Source organism: Fringilla coelebs (genome assembly GCF_963513975.1).
Source record: "Fringilla coelebs genome assembly, chromosome: 6".
In the NCBI taxonomy this organism is placed as follows: Eukaryota; Metazoa; Chordata; class Aves; order Passeriformes; family Fringillidae; genus Fringilla; species Fringilla coelebs.
The window spans coordinates 2,682,420-2,699,923 of record NC_140034.1 but is presented as its reverse complement, the minus strand read 5'-3'; the positions used below and the strand labels follow the sequence as shown (position 1 = coordinate 2,699,923).

At 50.3% G+C, this 17,504-nt stretch overlaps 1 protein-coding gene across 1 annotated transcript in view; it reads left to right on the top strand.

Moving 5' to 3' along the window:
* Positions 1 to 17,504, top strand: part of TXNDC16 (thioredoxin domain containing 16) — a 32,559-nt gene continuing 15,055 nt past the window's right edge. Inside the window, exons 1-12 of the mRNA XM_084207784.1 lie at positions 1 to 439; positions 1,363 to 1,445; positions 2,171 to 2,244; positions 3,248 to 3,322; positions 4,119 to 4,240; positions 4,755 to 4,845; positions 6,822 to 6,978; positions 8,264 to 8,430; positions 8,752 to 8,812; positions 10,237 to 10,378; positions 11,101 to 11,247; positions 11,724 to 11,783. Of these exons, the coding sequence (XP_084063910.1) occupies positions 271 to 439; positions 1,363 to 1,445; positions 2,171 to 2,244; positions 3,248 to 3,322; positions 4,119 to 4,240; positions 4,755 to 4,845; positions 6,822 to 6,978; positions 8,264 to 8,430; positions 8,752 to 8,812; positions 10,237 to 10,378; positions 11,101 to 11,247; positions 11,724 to 11,783 (1,348 nt within the window). The 5' untranslated portion in view covers positions 1 to 270. The remainder of the gene's footprint in view (positions 440 to 1,362; positions 1,446 to 2,170; positions 2,245 to 3,247; positions 3,323 to 4,118; positions 4,241 to 4,754; positions 4,846 to 6,821; positions 6,979 to 8,263; positions 8,431 to 8,751; positions 8,813 to 10,236; positions 10,379 to 11,100; positions 11,248 to 11,723; positions 11,784 to 17,504) is intronic.

Sequence of the window (17,504 nt, the reverse complement as noted above, 5' to 3'; positions counted from 1 at the left end):
GGTGCCACTCAGAGGGAAGAGAGTGGCCTCTGCTGTCCTCTTTGCAGTTGTCTGAGTCACCTGTGGATTGAGTGACTAATTCATAATATCCTCAAGATGTTTGTGTCATATTAATAATAATTTCCACAGTTGGAAATTACAGTCATGTAGCAGAGTCTGAAACAGAGAAACATTCATATATGTGTTTGTGTGTGTTTATGAATTATATTTTATTATTTTTATTTTTTTCTCCCAGTTGTGACTCTCCTGTGCCTGTAGCTGGGAACAGTCATGTCAGCCCCAAAGGACAGATGGATTTCTTCCTTGGTTTTCCTTCTCTCCTGTGCCTCCTCCATTCCACAATGTGAAAGTGTCAGCCTGCAGCAGGAGCAGAGCCCCCAGCACTATTTCAGTGGCTTGGAAGCTGGAAAACCATCCTTGGCTTTTTTCACCCCCAGTGGTACGTGTTTAATGTGAGTTTCCATCCGCCTGGGGGCTCAGCAAGGCTTGGTGAGAGTGGAACAATCACAGAATCATGGAATGGTTTGAGTTGGAAGGATCTTAAATCCCACCCAGTGCCATCCCCTGCCATGGCAGGGACACCTCCCACTGTCCCAGGCTGCTCCAAGCCCTGTCCAGCCTGGCCTTGGACATTTGCAGGGATCCAGGGGCAGCCACAGCTGCTCTGGGAATTCTATCTCAGCCAGGAATTCCTTCCCAATATCCCATCCATTCCTGCCCTCTGGCAGTGGGAAGCCATTCCCTGTGTCCTGTCCCTCCAACCCTTTTAGAGTCTCTCTTCATCTTCCTTGTTGGCTCCTTCAGGCACTGGAGGGCTGCAGTTAATTCACCCCAGAGCCTTCTCTGTTTTCTCAGCCTTTCCTCTAGCAGAACTGCTCCATCCCTCTGATCAACTTGTGGCCCTCCCCAGTGAAGGGGCAGTTCCTGAGATCTTTAAACCCAAAGGGGTTTTGAAGAACTGGTCGAGTGCTGTGTTAGCACAGTTCCAAGTGCTCCTGACCTCTTGGGATGGGTTCTCTCCTGGCTGTGTCCTCAGGCACAGTCCTTCAAACATCTTCATTCATTTTCTAGATTATTTTCTGGAGGTACTGTGGAGGAGAAAGCCAATTTCCTAAGGAATTTTCCCCTCTTCCATAACACCTGCTAGAAAAAGCAGGAATCCCTTTCATGAGGGAGAACTAAAGGCTGTCATAGATTAGGAGAAGATCCTTGACCTTGCTTTTGTTCTTCATGATCCTCTGGCTGTGATTTCCCAAAGGCATTGGTGTGGGCTGAGGAACATCTCCCACACCTCAGTGTGTGGCAGGAGGATGCTCTTCACCCTGAGGACTTGCAAATGATTTTTGTTTTTGTGTGTTTCAGTTTCTCCTGGTGCCCAGCCCTTCTTGGAGCACATTGAGAGCTCAGCTGAGGCCCTCCAGGACTATGGTGTTTCTGTGGTGAAGGTAAATGGGGCTCAGGGAAGCTGCTGGGCGGGATGGATGAGTAGGAGATGAGCAAGGAAGGGATGGGCACAGATTTTTCATAGAATCATGGACTCACAGCACAGCTTTGGCTTTCAGGGACCTTAAAGCTCATCTCTTCCCACCTCACCTTCCATGGACAGGGACGCCTTCCACTATCCTGGGTATCCCTGTCCAGCCTAGCCTGGAACATTTCCAGGGATGGAAAATCCCCAACTTCTCTGGGCAGCCTATTCCAGTGTCCATGTTCCATGATGGATGAGCTTGGTTAGCTTCTTTTCAGCTCAGTGCAATAAATATTTCAAACAAAGGAGTTTTTAGCTGAAATTTTATGCAGATTCACGTGAGGGAATTACAAATTCAGGCAAGTGTAATTAGACTCTAAGAAGTGCTTATATATTTATATTTGGATTTATTTAGTTTCCTCCAGCTACAGACCAAGTTCAGTAAGGAAGCGCTGATCTGTCACTTTGAATATGCTGGGCAGATCATGGGGTCCTTTGATCCTGTCTGACCCAAATCAGCAGGTTGAGCTGGAAAACTGAAGTACAAACTCCACTCTTCATCTCTGGTCTTCATTTTGGTGGATTTTACCTCCCAAAAGGTTTGGAAAGGCTGGATTTACACTCTTGGATGGAAGAAAGCTGTAGGGGATGTGTGTGGTCCTTGTGGGGCTGAATCCATAATTACATGTATTTGCTGTCTAGGTGAATTGTCCCAAGGAGGATGTCTCAAGATATTGTGGAAAAGAAAATGCATTAAGGAAAGCCTTCCTGTTCAGGTGAGGGGCATTTCTGGGCACTGCACTGGGATTTCTTTCCAGTGCAAATGTTTGAAGGAAGCACTGTCAGCAGAGATGTCTGTGGAGGAATGAGAGGAGCCATGAGGACAGCAGTGACCTGCACAGTTCAGCCAAAGGTACCCACAAAATTCCAGCACAGGCAGAGGAGATGCTTTGTCCTCAGTGTGAATTCTCCCATCCTGCCCCAAGTTCTTGGAGCAGCAGAGGGATGAGCTGTGGAATGCAACCACAGGAGAAACCCTTCATCAGTGTTCTGCTGTTCCTCTGGCCTCCCACACTCAGAGCTATACTCAGGCCACAAGATTTTGGGTCTAGTCCAAGAAAGAAACACTTTCTGGTGCTCTCCTTGTTGGTGGGGTTAACTCTTCTGCCCTGGATGGGAAGGTTCAGCTCCTGGTCTCTCCAAGGGCTGTCACATGGAAGCTTTTCCATGTATCAGCTCAGTTCTCATTGACTGTTGTACTGATAATCATGGAATAATTAAGGTTGGAAAAGACCTTTGAGGTCATCAGGTCCAACCATTCCAAAGACCTTTAAGGTCATTAGGTCCAACCATTCCAAAGACCTTTAGGGTCATCAGGTCCAACCACTCCAAAAAACCTTTGAGGTCATCAGGTCCAACCATTCCAAAGACCTTTAGGGTCATCAGGTCCAACCATTCCAAAGACCTTTAAGGTCACTAGGTCCAACCATTCCAAAGACCTTTGAGGTCATCAGGTCCAACCATTCCAAAGACCTTTAAGATCATTGAGTCCAACCCTTCCCCCAGTGCTGCCAAGGCCACCATGTCCCCAAGTGCAGCAGGAACCTGCTCAACTGGGCTTGAACGATTCCCAACTCCAATCAAAGACATCTCAAGTGTGTTCTGCCATTTCTCCATCGTCCTCTCTGTCCTTCTGTGTCTGCCTTGGCTCCCTTTTCCCATGGATCCATGCAGTGGATCTCTCTCAGTTCCCTTGGTGACTCTCTCTTCCCTCTGCAGAGGGAACCGACTGATCCGAGAGTTCCCCACTGACACCCTGTTCGACGTGAACTCCATCGTCGCCAACGTTTTGTTGTAAGTCCAGACCACATCCCACTCTCTGAAATCCTTTTCCTTTCTAGTCCCACTAAATGCCAGCCCCAGGTTGATGCCTTTTGTCCCATCTGGGTGAGCAGAACTGATGCCTTGAGCAGGCTGCCCTGGAGCAGAGGCTGGGTGGAGTCACAGAATAAAGCAGGGATTTATTCAAAGGATCCTCCATGGACCCACCTTGGGCAGCACCAGAGCCCAGCCAGGGCTGCACCCAAGATGAACCAAAATGGCCCCAAAATGCCCGGCCGGGCACGGGGTCTCTCCCTGGGATCAGTTCTGCTCCATCTGCACCTTGCAGTTCATTGTCCCATCCCAGCTTTAGCCCCTGCAGTCCCACCCTGCTTGTTTTTCTCTCTCCAGCCCACGGGGTTTGTGCTCCTGGCCTGAGATTTGGGTCCTTTGTCCTTGGTGCCCAGCTGGAGCAGGAATTGTTTTGTCTCCCTGCTCTGTGCACAGAGCTCACCATCCCCTGATATGGAGCTCAGACCCACACACTAAAGCAGCACAGAATGTGAAAAATAGAAAAGCTAAACCTGAGGGATCAAGGTATTCCAGAGGCTGCTCTCAGTCAAGCTGCTCTCTTCATTATGGTTTGACCCTGTTAAACTTTTTCCCTTGAGACAACTCACCAGCTCATACCTGGGCACCTCCATTTGGCTGTGAGTCCTTAATCTGTCAGCAAGAAGCTGGAATTTTACCCTGTTTTTCCCATCATGGTTATGTGGCTGCAAATTTACTCTTCAAGCAGTTACTATTGAGGTTTTTTCTGTTTCCTCAGTGCCCTGCTCTTTAATGAAGTTAAATATGTTGAAACACTGGCAGATCTTGAGAACGTTGAAAATGTGTTGAAAGGGAAGTCCAACATGGTCTTTGCCTATGTACCAGCTACTGGGACAGCAGGTATGGATGCTCAGCTTTCCTTCTTTCCTCTCTTCCCCCAGCCTTTTTTTTGGTAGAATATCTAGGAGCTGAGTTTCTGACCCAAAATCCTGCAAATGAAAACCTGAAAGGGCCTCCCAGCCACGAAATCTATACTTCCATGTGTCTTGCTTTGTTTCCAAAGGGATCAGTTGCACCAGAAAAGTTTTGCTGGGAGCATAAACCTTGAGAGATGGACTTGGAAAGGGAAAGCAAGCCAATGGTTGCTGTCTTAAAAATAAAAAATCCTGGCTCTGCAGTGGAATGGATTCTCACACAGCACCTGTTTGCTGGGGATCAGGAATGGGATCCAATTCCAGTTGCTCACTTCCCTTCACAGTGTGTTTTCAGACAGACTCTGTGACATTGCACCAAGAGTTTCTGAAAGCCTGGGATTTGATATTTACACCTGGGATTTGATATTTACACCTGGCAAGGATGAAACAGGAGATGTGGAGGAAACAGAGCTGTGCTCACCTTGCCTTTCCCTTTCCAGAGCACAGAGCTGTGATGGAGGCAGCTTTTGTCTATGGGACCATCCACCAGTTTGTCCTGACAACTGAGGCAGCACTGCTGAAAGCCACCAGGTACTCCCAGAGACACCCCCACCATGGAGAGCTGCTGCCATGCACTGTTTGCCTCACTCCTGGTGTCTCAGATTCCCAAAACAACTCTGGCATGGCATGAGGATGCTGTGCCAAGGGTGGGCAGGCAGATCTGTTTTCTAAAAGCTGCTGGTTGTGTTCCTGGCTGTGGAGTAGCCTTGCTGTTTGTGGCTGTATTGGGTGGGATTCCACAGGAGAAGAGCCCTTTGTCTCCTTTCCATGGCTGGTGGATCAAACCTCAGCCATGGGTTTCCAGGAGATGTTAAAATCCTAAAGAACTCCCCCTTTGTGCTCTGCTATCCAAGAGCAAGAACTGTAGCACTGCTCATGGATCTGGGAATTCCCATCCCATGGCCTCACTGGCCACCCCCTTCCCAGGCAGGAGGAGCTGCTTTAGAATGGCAGATCCCTCCATGTGATGCTGATGTGACCTCCTGCAGTCAGGAATGTGAGGGAGGAGCTGGGAACATCACATGGAGTGTTGTTTCCTCAGCCCACAGTGTGCCCAGCTGGCCAAGAGGCCAATGGCACCTGGCTTGTACCAGCCTGTGGCCACAGGCCCAGGGCAGAGATTGTCCCCTGTGCTGGCACTGCTGAGGCCACACCTCAGATCCTGGGGACAGCTCTGGGCACCACATGACAAGAAACACTGAGGGGCTGGAGAGTGTCCAGGGAAGGAAACAGAGCTGGGAAGGGTCTGGAGCACCAGGAGAGGCTGAGGGAGCTGGGAAGGGGCTGGAGAATCCCTGAGGAGCTGGGCAGGGGCTCAGCCTGGAGCAAAGGAGGCTCAGGGGGCCCTTGTGGCTCTGCACAGCTCCTGCCAGGAGGCGACAGCCAGGGGGGCCGGGCTGTGCTCCAGGGAACAGGGACAGGAGGAGAGGGAACGGCCCCAGGCTGGGCCAGGGGAGGTTTGGATTGGATATTGGAATGGATTGGATATTGGGGAAAATTCCTTCATGGGAAAGGGTTTTCATCTCAGAACAGCCTGCCCAGGACAGTGGTGGAGTCCCCATCCCTGGAGGGATTTAAAATCTCTCTGGATGTGGCACTTGGGGACATGGCTCAGTGATGGCCTGGGCAGTGCTGGGGGAACGATTGGACTCAGTGATCTTGGAGGGCTTTTCCAACGTTACTAACTCCATCATGAGTTACCTGGGATTTTGTCACACGCACCAGGGTGGCCCTTCCCGAGGTGCCCTTCCATCCTTGCAGGGTTTGGGGGAGTTGTGCTGTGGCTCCCGCTAGATGGCACGGTTGTCATTGCACAGGAGTCGCCTGAATTCTTAAAGCAGCGCCGCCCCCTCCCGAGTGCTGAAATGGTGGGAGCTGCTCCAGCAGGAACAGCTTCCAGCCAGCCAGGGCAGCAAGATTTGAGGTCTTAATAGTGCACTTTGATCTTCCATGGAGAGCTCTTAAATCCTTACCCAAAGAAGGTGATCCCCGTTTTAGGGGTAGGGAACGAGTGCATCAGAAAAGGAAAGTGACTTCCCAAAGTTACCCACAGCCCAACGGCAGTGAAGGTGTCACAGGTAACCAGGGACACCTTCCACTATCCCAGGGTGCTCCAAACCCCATCCAGCCTGGCCTTGGGCACTGCCAGGGATCCAGGGGCAGCCCCAGCTGCTCTGGGCACCCTGTGCCAGGGCCTCCCACCCTTATATTTCCCAATATCACCTTTCTCCCTGCTCTTTGTCAGTGGGAAACCGTTCCCTGTGTCCTGTCCCTCCATCCCTTGTCCCCAGTCCCTCTCCAGCTCTCCTGGAGTCCCCTTAGGCTCTGAGCTCTCCCTGGAGCCTTCTCCTCTCCAGGGGGACATTCCCAGCTCTTCCAGCCTGTTCCACAACCCTGCCAGAACCCTTTGCTTGTGGACAATCTATGAAGCACATCAGCAAACCTGCTCCTTCTGTCAGGGCACTTGGAACCCCTGCTCAGGGTGGATTTTGTTTCCTCTCTCACAGCCATGATGACCCTGATGTCTCTTCTGCCTGGCTCTTGTTCTTCCACTGCCAGCAGGTGACAGAGCCAGCCCAGGCCTGCAGGAGGACAGCCCTGGCACAGCCCCTGACCCTGCTCAACATCCACAGGCACCTGAAGCTCATGGGGGCTCCACTGGTGGTAGGACTGGGAAGGAGGAGCTCCCTGGGTGGGAGGGCAGGGAGGGGTGTGAGGATGAGGGAGGTGAGAGAAGAGAGAAAGGCTGAGTGTGGGAATCTGCCCCTTCCAGGGTGGGTCCAGGCAAGGAGCAGGAATCACCTGATGCAACTGCCTCACCAATTCAGGGCTGGCCAAAACCGAAATTAATTATTGGGGGCATTTTCCAAATGACTCTTGAGCACTGCCCAACTCAATATGAAGTTTGTTCCAGAGCTTTTGGTAAAGAAACCTTCCTGATGTTCTGTCTAAACCTCACCTGATGCAGCTTTGAACCATTTCCACATGTTCTATCCGTGGATACTCTGGAGACATCAGTGTTTCCTTCTCCACATCCCCTCAGGAAGCTTTGGAGAGCAATGGGGGTCATCCCTCAGCCTCCTTTTCTCCAAACTAGACAATCCCAAAGTCCTCAGCTGCTCCTGTAGGCTCAGGAGCATCCCCTCAGGAAGCTGTGGAGAGCAATGAGGTCATCCCTCAGCCTCCTTTTTTCTAGACAACCCCAAAGTTCTCAGCTGCTCCTGTAGGCTCAGGAGCATCCCCTCAGGAAGCTTTGGAGAGCAATGGGGTCATCCCTCAGCCTCCTTTTTTCTAGACAACCCCAAAGTCCTCAGCTGCTCCTGTAGGCTCCCTCTGGAATTTGATATCCTTCCTCCAGCACCCTCTGGAGTTTGATATCAATCCTTCCCACCTTGGTGATCACAAGGAACAGGAGGTTCCCTCCTATTTCCTCCTTCCAAGGGGCAGAGAACTTCAGCAGCCTCCTGTTGCCAGAGGTGATCCCTGCCCATCCAAAAGGATGAGTGGATGAGCTGGGAATGCTCCTTCTGCCATTTTCCTGGATTGAGCCCATGGAGCTTCATCAAGCACCCCTGTGCTGTCATGAAGCAGCACGTCCAAGGCAGGAAGGGAAAGATTCCAGCTCTTGCATGTTGTGGCTGGGATTTTCAAACTGCTCCAGGGAGTGGATGCCAGGTAAATAAAAATGAGTGGAAATTTGACGTCTGGAATTGCTAAACCACAAAAAACCCCCCACACAATATAGCTCATGTTTTTAACGGGGAAGGTCGTGACACGTTGGAACAGTTTAATTGGAGTTGTGTGGGTTCTGCTTCCATGGATGTTTTAGAATTGGGGTTGGAAGCTTTTTCCTGAGGATTTCTGTGGCTGGGGAAGAGCTGAGGTACTTTCAACTTGTGGAACTGTGCTTGCAGCATAACCCTGGCTGTTAACCCTGGCTGTTCTCCAGACAGAGGTTGCTGAGGACCCAGAGAAGATCTCCACTGTTCACTTGCAGCTGGGGCTGCCCCTGGTGTTCATCCTGAGCCAGAAAGAGACCTATGAGGCTGACAGGAGGACAGCAGAGTTTGTGGCCTGGCAGCTCTTGGGGAAAGCAGGAGTTGCCCTTTTGTCCAGGTATTTCTCTCAGGTGTTTTTGGGGTTCTTCTTGCTTTTTGGGGGGTTTCTGAGCTGGGTTACCCCAACACCAGCAGGACAGTCAGTGGACTCAATCACACTTGGATGAGAGCTAGTAAAACCAGGCTATATCCTATGACATATTTAAGGATTTATCCAGAATTGTATTAATTTGGAAGTTTTGCTCACTTAGGGGTGAAAAAATATTCAGATTAAGATGAGATTTTGGAGAGGAAACTTAGCAGTGATGGAATTAGGGCAGAAAGAGGAGGGGTGACCTTCTGTGTCCCACCATCTAATGTTCACTTTGTGTTTTGGAAGGGACCTCGTGGAGCTGAACGTTCTGCACCGGTCAAACGTGGCCCTCAAGACACCAGATCAGGTTGGATGCTGGATTTCTTCATTGGACACCTCTGAGCTCTGGAGAGGGTGGTGGGATGTTGCTCATCTCTGGGATTGATTTGACAGCATTCCCTGAAGCTCGAGGAGAAGTGTCTTTCCCAGGTTATCCAGAGAATCTGTGCATTTCCCAGCCCTGGAAGTGTTCCAGGCCAGGTTGGACAGGGCTTGGAGCAACCTAGTGGAAGGTGTTCCTGCTCATGGCTGGGCTGGAACTGGGTGATCTTTAATGTCCCTTCCATGATTTGGGTGCTGCAGAGCCACTGTGCCTGCTGGGAAGGAGAAGCACTGAGTTTATTTCAGGTTCAAAATACCAAGTGCCATCTCCACTACCCCTTAAGGCAACACAAGGTTGTGAACTCCATCCAAGTGCAAATTCCCCAAAAGATTTGGACTTCTGAAGGCCTTAGGAAAGGTGTCAAAAGATGGGAGAGGGAGTGAGTGTGAAACACAGAGCAAACAAGCAAAGCTCTGTGCTGGGCTGATGTAAGGCAGTGCCTCTGGCAGGGAGCAGGGAGCAGGGCAGGGTGTGAGTTAAATGAGGCTGATCAGGATGAGTTAAACTCTGGAGGGACCTGACCCAGCTTGTGAGGCAGGCTGGAATGGGGTGCTGGCAGATGCCAGGGAACACAGGTGCCCCAGATTACCTGAAGTGTCCCACTGGTGATTTCAGGTGCAGGATCAGACCTGAGCATCCCCTGAGGGCTTCCCGTGGCCTGCTGAGAGATGTGCACTTGGGTGGCTCTGGGAGCCCGTGGGAGGTGCCAGCACCTTGTCATTCCTTTCAGCTCCTGGTGAACTTCCCATTTTCTCTGCAGTGCCTTTGTCTGAGCTGGTGCCAGCACTGGTTTTAAGCTGACAAGGTCTCATTTCTGAGAAATTCATGTTGCTTTTTTGCTTCTTTCCATGGGTGGCCAGTCCCTGAACACTTGGGAACGTTTCTCCTGAGCTCCATGAGATAAAGGATTTTTTGAGCTGGTTTCCCAGGCTGTGATGGACTCCTTGGACCCAGCCTGACCCCTCTAATGAGGGGACATCCAAGTGGCCCCTGTACTTCCCTGCTCTCCTTCCCTGCTTGGCCACTGGGATTTTTCCTGCAGTTGCTGGGAGATGGGGCTGGTGTTCACTTTCAGCAGAGGATCCCTCATAGCCACATTTACTCACATAGCAAATTTTCCTTACATTTACAAGGAAACATCAGCCTGGAGTGAGAAAAACTCAAGCACAGGAGAAATTGGAATAAAGAAACATTACCCAGACATTCTCCTGTTTGGCAGCTTCAGGGAACTGTGAGATATCCCAAAAATAAGGAGTTGGGAGATGGTTCCCATCAACCTTGAGTCTGATCTGCAGACAAAATAAGCAGAGGGGGATCTTGTGCTCCCACTGATTTATTGTTTTCCTCAGGGAATGCCAATCCAATACCTGGTCTTGGAAGACACTGATGAAGTTATAACCCTGGTGGAAGATAAGAACAAGGTGAAACAAATCCAAGAGGATGAGCAGGAAGAGGAGGAAGATGAGGATGAGAAAGAGAATAACAATCAAGGTGTGCAATTAATCAAGTGAAAAGCTGATTGTAGTCAGACAGAAGGTGCAATCAGCATCAGACATGGCAAAGCATTAGAGAACAGTTGCAAACCATCACAGTCACTTCATGGTGGCCACAAAGTGTCTCTTTCATTCTCTGAGGTCACTGGAATGTGACACAGGTCTGATTTTTAGTGGAAACACCAGGGAGAAAAATCAGAGCTGTTAGACAAACAGCTGCTGTGTGAGGGACAAGAATGTGCTTGGATGCTCCAAAGGCTGGAGGGGTTAAAAAGTGCACCCAGCACTGTGTCCTCTACAATCCTCTACAAGCATCTGAAAATCATCCATCCCTTTGGAAGGGTTTGAGACACGTTTTTTTGTAAGAGCAGATCCAGACTTGCTTCCTCCAGGGAGAAAACTGATCTCTGCAATGCAGAATTGAAAATGAATTTGTTCTCTCTGCAAATCTGAGGGTGTTTTCTTAAAAAAAAAAAAAAAGGGGGAGGCAGGATCCTAGAGGAGCTTAGAGTATTGTTCCAATCAAGGGCAGAGCTGGTGTGAGATGGGATTGGGGCATTTTGGGGGGTTTGTCTGGGTGGCTGTGCCTCCTCTCCCCACACAAGATTTCACTCACCCCATGTCTCTGCTGAGAGGTTCTGGATTACAAAATCAGGCACTGGGGTGGCCCAGGGGGCTGCAGTTCCCCCTGCCCTGGACACACCTGTGGGTTTTTTGCAGATATTCAGGATGACCAGGTGGTGGAAGCAGTTTCCAGGGACAAGAAGAGAGAGCTGCCCCTGGAGCAAATCCTTGTTCTTACAGAGGAGAACTTCCACTCTTCCCTCTCAGAGGCTACCAGGACAGTGGTGCTGTTTTATGCCAGCTGTGAGTATGAAATGTGGCCTGGCTGTTCCTTTTGTAACTTTGGGATGTTCTCTGTGCTTTCCATGATCCTGGAGAGATCCTGGAGACAAATTTTGACCATTAATCTGTGCCACATCCTGTCCCATGGGCAGGGATTGAATACAGTTCATTAAAAACAATTAATAACAATCAGATTAAATTAGTTCTTCTCATTGGCTGATAATAGCAGATATCAGTCTGATATTAAGATATTTTTAACCTTCATTTTATAGTGGGAAAAGAGGAGAAATTAATGTAGCATGAACTCATGGGCTGGCCTAGACATAGGCAGAGACATGAAGCATGAAGTTAAATTTTCCTTATTTATTTCAAATCTTCCAGAGCTTAAAGCACCTCAGGATGCAGAGATTGCTAATGTGACATTGTCAGGGAGCGAGGTGGGGCTGGCTGTCCCCTGCTGTCCCTCAGGGCTGTGTTTCCCCTCTCCTGTGTTTCAGGGGAAGCCGTGTCCCTGGCAGTGCTGCGCTCCTACTCCGAGGTGGCCGCTCAGCTGCAGGGTAAGGAACCCCAGGGCTCAGGGTTTCACTTGCTCCTCTTGGCAGGAGGAACCAAGACATTGATGGCACCTCATGCCCTGGAATACACTCATTTATCCCCCTCAGACTCTTAAGGAAAGTCATATCCACACCAGGTTGTTTAGGAACCTTTGTGTCTGATTTAGGGATCTTTGCAGAGTCTCTGTTCCCAAACAAAAAACACAGGACAGGAGGAAATGGCCTCAAGATGCACCAGGAGAGGTTTAGGCTGGATATTAGGGAAAATTTCTTCATGGAGAGGGTTGTCCAGCCCTGGCACAGCTGCCCAAGGCAGTGATGGAGTCCTCATCCCTGGAGGGATTTAAAAGCCATGTCACTTGTGGACAGGGGACAGTGGTGGCCTTGGCAGTGCTAGTGGAACAGTTGGACTCAGTGATCTTGGAGAGCTTCTCCAAGCTAAACAATTCCATGATTTTATGATCCTGGAAACATTCAAGGCCAGGTTGGATGGGGCTTGAAGCAACCTGGCATAGTGAAAGTGTCCCTGTCCCTTCCAGTCCAAATGACTCTGTGATGCCACTTGCTGGGCACAGTGACTGCATGAGGGAGAATTTGGGAAGGGCCAGGGGGTGACACAGAGCAGCAAACAGCAGGAACTGTGCCTGGAACATGGAAAGAGGGTCCTGTCCTGCCCAGGCCCAGGAGAAGCTCCATAAATAACACAGGGATGGTGAACAATCAGCACTTAGAGACAGCACATCAGGGAATCTGGGAACAAAGGCAGGAGGGAGGGATCCTTCAGCAGGGTCTGTGCAGTGTGAGCCCCACATTCAGGCCTTCAACCCCATCCCTCTCTGGTTTGTGGAGAGAGGTGGGTTCTTTCATGGGCTGAATCTCTTCCAGAGGTGCCTCTTTTCTCCCCTTGGCTGCAGGGGACACTGAGGTGACTTCATCCCACTGTGGCACAGTGGGGAAGTCACATGGATGTGAGCTATTCCAGCACCTTTGGAGGTGGCTGGTGCTTTCTCCTGGCTTTTTTCTCTCAAGGCTGATTTTTCCTGGTGGTTGCAGCCCCCTGGGACTGGGCACTGTGTCCTGCAGGTTTCAGCAGTGGGGACATGAATGGAGTGTGCAGAGGACCCCACAGATTTCTGGGAAGCAGCTGCAGTGGGAATTGCTTACAAGAAGCTGTCCTGGGAATGCTGCAGGCAGTGCTGAGGGCTGGAGGAAAGCAGCTCAGCATTCATGGTCTGCATGAAGGGAAAGTCACCAGCAGCTTTGATCTGGACTGAAATCCCAGGAATAAACAGGAAGGGGCAGGAGAGGTTGTTGTTGTGGGGTTGCTGGTGGTTTGGGGTTTCTTTTGGACTTCCCCAGCAGCCAGACCAGCTAAAGGAGCAGCACAGGAGAGTCTGTGGGTAAAACCCAGCCTCTTCCCAAGCCAGTGGCCAACCCTTGGTGGGTTCTGCAGGGCCAGGATTTCACCATGTGTGTTCTGAATCACTTGATAACAATCTCAGGGCAGGGAAGCAGCCACAGACAGATTCTCAGCAGAGATCATGAACTGCCTGGGGTCAGGGCCTTTCCTCTGTGATCACTGAGGTCTCTCCAAAGACTCCCAGGCCAGATGTGACCCTGTGGAATGACTCCAGTCTGCTTTCCCTGCCATGACCTAGGAGCAGACACAGAACAGCTGCATTGGTGGATCTGGAGATCCTTTTTCCCTGCTGCTGGAGGAGCCTCAGGGAGCTGGGAGAACCAGCTGGGAAAACCTCGGAGGATGCTGTTCCTTGGGCTCTCAGTGATGGCTGGATCAGGAAGAACTCAAGCTGTGCAGGACTGAGAACAGGACATGGGGTATGGCTTGGGGCACTCTCAGTTCCCCAGAAGCTCTGCTGCTCCTGCCTGGTCCGGGGTGGAGCTTCCTTCTCAAGAGCTGGGAATCCACAGGCAGCTGTCTGAGGAGTGAATCACCCCTGCTGGAGGCACTTTTTGAGTTGCAGAAGCAGGTCCTGCTCCCCATGCCAATTCTTTGTGCAGAATGGCACTGAGAACAGGCCATGTGTGATCAAACACAGGGGAGTGGAGGAGGCTGGAGACTGCAATGACCCCGTGAGTCATCCCATTCCAGATGCTCAGCAGATCCTCACCAAGTGAAGTTTCCAGCCCTCAAGTGTTTTTCATTTGTTGAGAGATCCAGTTTAGCAGGAGACAAAGAGGAGCATCTCTGCCTTGCTGAACTGAGCAGGTTTTCTACCCTTGCAGCAAGAATTTCCCAGTCCCCCTGGGGCTCACTGCTGCACCCCTGGTTTGCTTTTGCAAGATGGGAATTTTTGGAAGCAGCAGGATTAAGAGCAGAGGATGTGGAGGTGAGACAGTGCTGAGCATTTATTGGGTGAGTTACTGGCCTTTTTTGCAAAGAAGAGAGGAAATCAGTATCTAAGAAGAGCAATATATTGTGATGAAAAATGGTTCTGCTTCCCTCCTCTGTGCTCCTGGGGTCTTCTTGACCAGGGACTTACAAAGACAAGGTGAAATTGTAGCTCAAAGGCAGGAAAATCAGCTGCATGATTTAGCAATTTATATCCATGCAGCCTCACACTGGAGTGAGGATTTCAGGGTTCATTGTGTGATGTTTTCCAGGCAGATGTTCCCATTCTGTATTGGATTCTTCCTCTTGAAGTGCAGCACTTTGTACATAACTTCTCTTTCATGTTGTAGCCTTTGGACCAGCTCTTCAAGTGAGCTGTTTTTTTGGTACAATCATGGAATTGTTGAGGTTGGAAAAGCCTTCCAAGATCACTGAGTCCAATCATTCCCCCAGCACTGCCCAGGCCATCACTGAGCTGTGTCCCCAAGTGCCACATCCAGAGAGATTTTAAATCCCTCCAGGGATGGAGACCACCACTGTCCTGGGCAGCTGTGCCAGGGCTGGGCAGCCCTTTCCTTGAAGGAATTTTCCCTGATTCCCAGCCTAAACCTCCCCTGGCCCAGCCTGAGGCCGTTCCCTCTGCTCCTGTCCCTGTTCCCTGGAGCACAGCCCGGCCCCCCCGGCTGTCCCCTCCTGTCAGGAGCTGTGCAGAGCCACAAGGGCCCTCTGAGCCTCCTTTGCTCCAGCCTGAGCCCCTGCCCAGCTCCCTCAGCCCCTCCTGGTGCTCCAGACCCTTCCCCAGCTCCATTCCTTTCCCTAAACATGCTCAAGCACCATGTCAGTCCTGCCTTCCAAATAATTCTAAGTTCAAATGATTATAAGTTCAAGGGATTCCTGATTTGTCTTGTTCCCTATGGCATTGATGGTTTGTCTTGTCCTGGTTTTCTAAGACCTCTAGGACAGAGGTTCTTGCTGGTGCTGGGTTTAGTAGCACCTAAAACCACAGGGAGATTTTGTGTTCCTCTTTCACCTTTCTTCCCACTCAGCAGTGACCACAGGGCTGGACAGTCCTTTGCTGAGTTCCTGAGTTCCTGAAAGTTCTGCTTGTTCAGTCATTAATGAAGTGGTGCAGGTTGGGATGGGAGAGGAACCAGCTTGCACCAGATGTTTTTCAGGCCACATGGGGCTCCTTCAGAGCACATGGTAGATAATTCCCTGAGCTAATATCCAAATATCAAAATTCATCTTTGAAAAAGCTTCAAGCAGCCTCACAACTCGATTTTAACAGGACATCAAAGCCCCATTTCCATGGAATTATTTTCCAGAGTTGGGCAAGACAAGATGATGTGGTAAGAGATGATGAGAACCAGCTACACTGGCTCAGAGGTGTGAAGTAAATCTGAGGTCAGGCTTTCAGTTGGAGATCTTCTTGCAGAGTCTGGGAACGACACAAACCATTTCTGCTCTCGTGGAGTGTTTGGACAATTGCTGCCTGTCTGAGTGGATTTGCAGGCCCTTCACTTGTGCTGCTTCCTGCTTTTTCTGCACAAGAGTTTGACACAAAGCAGAACAGCAGCAAACTCCTGATGCAGAACCTCAAATGAAGGTTGCAGAAAATGGTCCTGTGGGAGGCCAAGGGTACAGGGATAAGGAGTAAGAACTCCTGCTGAGGTCACCTCTGCCTTCCCCCCCATCTACAAAATCCTCATGGAATCCCAGAAGGGTTTGAGTTGGGAGGGACCTTAAATCTCCATCCCATCCCACTCCTACCATGGGCAGGGACACCTTCCAGTATCCCAGGCTGCTCCAAGCCCTGTCCAGCCTGGCCTGGAACCCTCCCAGGGGTTAGGGGGTCCACAACTCCTCTGCACAACATTTGTGCAACACTCAGCTGTGCTCAGTTCTCAGGAACTCCTCTCAATATTTGGTCAGCCCTCCCCACCTTGGGCTGCTGCTTGACCCTGCCCAGTGCTCCCACTGCCCCCCAGAGCACCCCTGACGTTGTTGGGTTTTATTATTTCTCTCTCACTGGTGATTCCCAGGCCAAACTTGGTTGGGTTTTTCCTCAGGAGGAAAATCTTTCAAACTGCTCCAGATTCTCATTTGCTTAAACCATTCCAAAAACATGTTTCCCAGGCTGCTTTGCTGGGCTCTGCAGAGGTTTCACCAGAACAGAAGAACTTAATTTTCTTCCCATGGGCTGCAGATGCTGTTGAGTGTCCATCCCTTTCCTGCTTCTCCTCATGGAATGCTGCTGTCCTTACACTTTGCCCTTCAAATTGCTTTCTGCCCCTCTAGGCTTTAGATCAAAACCAGATTGGATGTGTTTTATTCCATCAGCCAGGCCTTTAATGGAAATAGTGATCAGAATCAGACTCAGGACAGGGAGAGAAGAAAGCTTGGCTGGTTTCTCTTGAGAAACCCTCATCATCTGCCCCAAGCCTGGTTTCTGGAGGATTCTTTGCCATGGTCTGCCTCCATGTGTGTACTTGTCTCTAGGGTTTATCCCATCTTTCCCAGGCAGCTTTTGAGTCTTGTTCAAAGAAGGATTTGGGGAAGGAATGAAGATTTCTGAGATTGGGCATGGACAACTGCACACTGGTCAAGGCCTTGAGGCAGCTCAGGTGAGGCTGGAAGCCAAGGGAAGGGAGGGAGTGAAGCTGGTCAGGATTTAGGTCAGGCTTAGCCATGGACCAACAGCAGCCTGTGCTGGGCTTCACCCAGCTCAAAGATGAAAGAAAGGCTGATAGAGTCCTGGAGGTGCTCCAGGCCAGGCTGGACAGGGCTTGGAACAACCTGGGATGGTGGAAGGTGTCCCTGCCATGGCAGGGGGTGGAATGAGATGAGCTTTAAGGTTCCTTCCCACCCAAACATTCTGTGACTCCATGATTCTTTGCTGAAGGAAATGCTGGAACTGCACAAATCTTGGGCTCACAGAGAGCACTCAAAGAACCAACTCTTAATTTGTTTCACTTCTTACCAACCTCTTGAGTTTCTTGTGTTGGTGAGACCCTTAAAAAGCCTTTTTAGGACATTTCCCAGGACCCACAGTTGGACTGACTGCTCTCTAATTCCCAAGTGTTCTTCCTTTCCCACTCCCTCACTTGTGAGACCCCTTTCTTGAGGTCCTACAGGTGTCTGCTCATGGCTTGGGTGGGATCACAGAAAATCCTGACTTGGAAGGGATCCACAAGGATCATCAAGCCCAGCTCCTGCCTCTCAGCACTGCCCCAAGAATCCCACCCTGTGCCTGAGGGCAGTGGATGGGATATCTCTCTTCCATCCCCTTTAACAGGTCCATGTGCATTTGGCTTCATGCTTGAGGTAGAACAGAGATTTTTCAATATTGAACAGATTAATAAATGCAAAAA